The sequence below is a fragment of the Numida meleagris genome, chromosome 24 (assembly GCF_002078875.1).
Source record: "Numida meleagris isolate 19003 breed g44 Domestic line chromosome 24, NumMel1.0, whole genome shotgun sequence".
Taxonomy (NCBI): domain Eukaryota; kingdom Metazoa; phylum Chordata; class Aves; order Galliformes; family Numididae; genus Numida; species Numida meleagris.
In genome coordinates, this window is record NC_034432.1 from 1,708,991 (window position 1) to 1,711,359 (window position 2,369).

At 60.0% G+C, this 2,369-nt stretch overlaps 1 protein-coding gene across 1 annotated transcript in view; it reads left to right on the forward strand.

Moving 5' to 3' along the window:
- MPZ (myelin protein zero) overlaps positions 1,466-2,369 on the forward strand; it is a gene marked incomplete at both ends in the record, with an annotated part of 3,192 nt that continues 2,288 nt past the window's right edge. The window contains 2 exon segments of the mRNA XM_021376514.1: positions 1,466-1,632; positions 1,734-1,947. Coding sequence (XP_021232189.1) covers positions 1,466-1,632; positions 1,734-1,947 — 381 coding nt within the window.

The following is a 2,369-nucleotide window of genomic DNA, read 5'->3' on the forward strand; positions in this document are numbered from 1 at the left end:
GGAGATGTAGGGTCACGGAGATGTAGGGTCATGGAGATGTAGGGTCACGGAGATGTAGGGTCACGGAGATGTAGGGTCATGGAGATGTAGGGTCATGGAGTTGTAGGACCACAGAGCTGTAGGACCATTGGGCTGTAGGGTCCTGGGGCTGTAGGATCACAGAGATGTATGATCACGGAGCTGTAGGATCATGGAGAACTGTGGGATCATGGAGATGTAGGATCATGGAGCTGTAGGATCATGGAGAACTGTGGGATCATGGAGCTGTAGGATCATGGGGCTGTAGGATCACGGAGATGTAGGATCACAGAGAACTGTAGGATCACAGAGCTGTAGGATCACAGGGCTGTAGGATCACAGGGCTGTAGGATCACAGGGCTGTAGGACTGTAGACCTGTAGGATGGTGGAACTGTAGGATTGTAGAATCGTGGGGTCGTAGAGTTGTAGACTTGTCGGATCATGGAGTCGTAGGATGCTAGAGTCACGGAAACGCAGTCATAGAACTGTAGGATGATAGGATCAGAGGATCGTGGGGTTGTAGGGTTGCAGGGCTGTGGAACTGTAGGATCACAGAAGCTCAGACTCATAGGAACACAGGATCATGGGATCAGAGTCATAGCATCGGATCCCAGGGTGGCGGAATCACTGGACTGTAGGATCATCAAATCACGGGGCCATGGAATCACGGGATCCCGCAATCGTGGGTTCAAGGGATAGCAGAGAATCTGCAAAGCAGAACACATCCCACGGGGATCGCGGCGTCCAACCGCTGGCCACCGCCATGGGGCTGCAAGGAAACCCCAGTGCCACCGCCACGGGGACACCACCATGGGGACACCGCCACGCTCAGCCGAGCGCTGCCACCGTCTCCTCGGAGCCCCCCACGCTGTCCCCACGGCCACCACTGCAGCCCCAGGGCAGGCAACGCCGACGGTCGGCAGCACAAAGAGCCACTGTCCCTTGTGCATTCTGCACCGCCAACAAAAGCCCTTTGGTGGCAGTCGGGGACTTTGGCACGGGGCCGGCGCGGGGGCACAGAGCGGCTGGCGGCCATGGGGGTGGTGGTTGTCCCCATGGGGCTGGTGGCTGTTCCCATGGGGGTGGTGGTTGTCCCCATGGGGCTGGTGGCTGTTCCCATGGGGCTGGTGGTTGTCTCCATGGGGCTGGTGGCTCTACCAGGGCCACGCTGGTGTCCCCATGGGGCACTGTGGCTCTACGGGTGCCATGCCGGTGTCCCCGTGATGCTGGTGGTTGTCCTCATGGGGCTGGTGTCCCCATGGGGCTGATCAATTTACTGGTGCCATACTGGTGTCCCCATGGGGATGACGGCTTAATTAATTAATTGGTACCATGATGGTGTCCCCACAGGGCACTGTGGCTCTACCAGTGCCACGCTGTTGACCCAGTGGCGCTGGTGGCTTCACACTGGTGTCCCCATGGGGCTGAGAGCTCTGTCCCCTACAGGGCTGCCCCCCACGTCGGCCATCCACGTGTACACGCCGCGGGAGGTGTACGGCACCGTGGGCTCCCACGTCACCCTCTCGTGCAGCTTCTGGTCCAGCGAGTGGATCTCGGAGGACATCTCCATCACATGGCACTTCCAGGCCGAGGGCAGTCGCGACAGCATCTCCGTAAGCGCCGCGTCCGGCCTCGGGGTGCACCCAGATCCAACCACCGCCCAAACCGTGACCCAAACCGCGACCCGAACCTCCCCCCTTCTCTCCACCACCAGATCTTCCACTACGCCAAAGGCCAACCCTACATCGATGACGTGGGCACCTTCAAGGAGCGCATGGAGTGGGTGGGCAACCCCTGGCGCAAGGACGGCTCCATCGTCATCCACAACCTGGACTACACCGACAACGGCACCTTCACCTGCGACGTCAAGAACCCCCCCGACATCGTGGGCAAGTCCTCCCAGGTCACGCTCTACGTCTTCGAGAAAGGTCCGGCCGCCCACGTCCCCATCCCTACCCACGCCCCCATCCCCATAGCACCGTCACCATCCCCTTATTGCCATCCCCGTCCCCACCCACGTCCCCATCCCCATATCGCTGTCCCCATCCCCATATCACCATCCCCATCTCCACATCTCTGCCCCCATCCCCATATCGCCATCCCCATATCGCTATCCCCATCCCTACCCATGTCTCCATCCTGATATCACTGTCCCCATCCCCATATCGCCGTCCCCAACTCCGTATCTCTGTCCCCATCCCCACCCATGTCCCCATTCCCATACCACTGTCCCCATCCCCACGTCTCTGCCCCCATCTCCATATCACTGCCCCCAACCCCATACTGACATCCCCACCCACATCCCTATCCCCATATTGCCATCCCCATATCCCTGTCCCCATCCCCACCC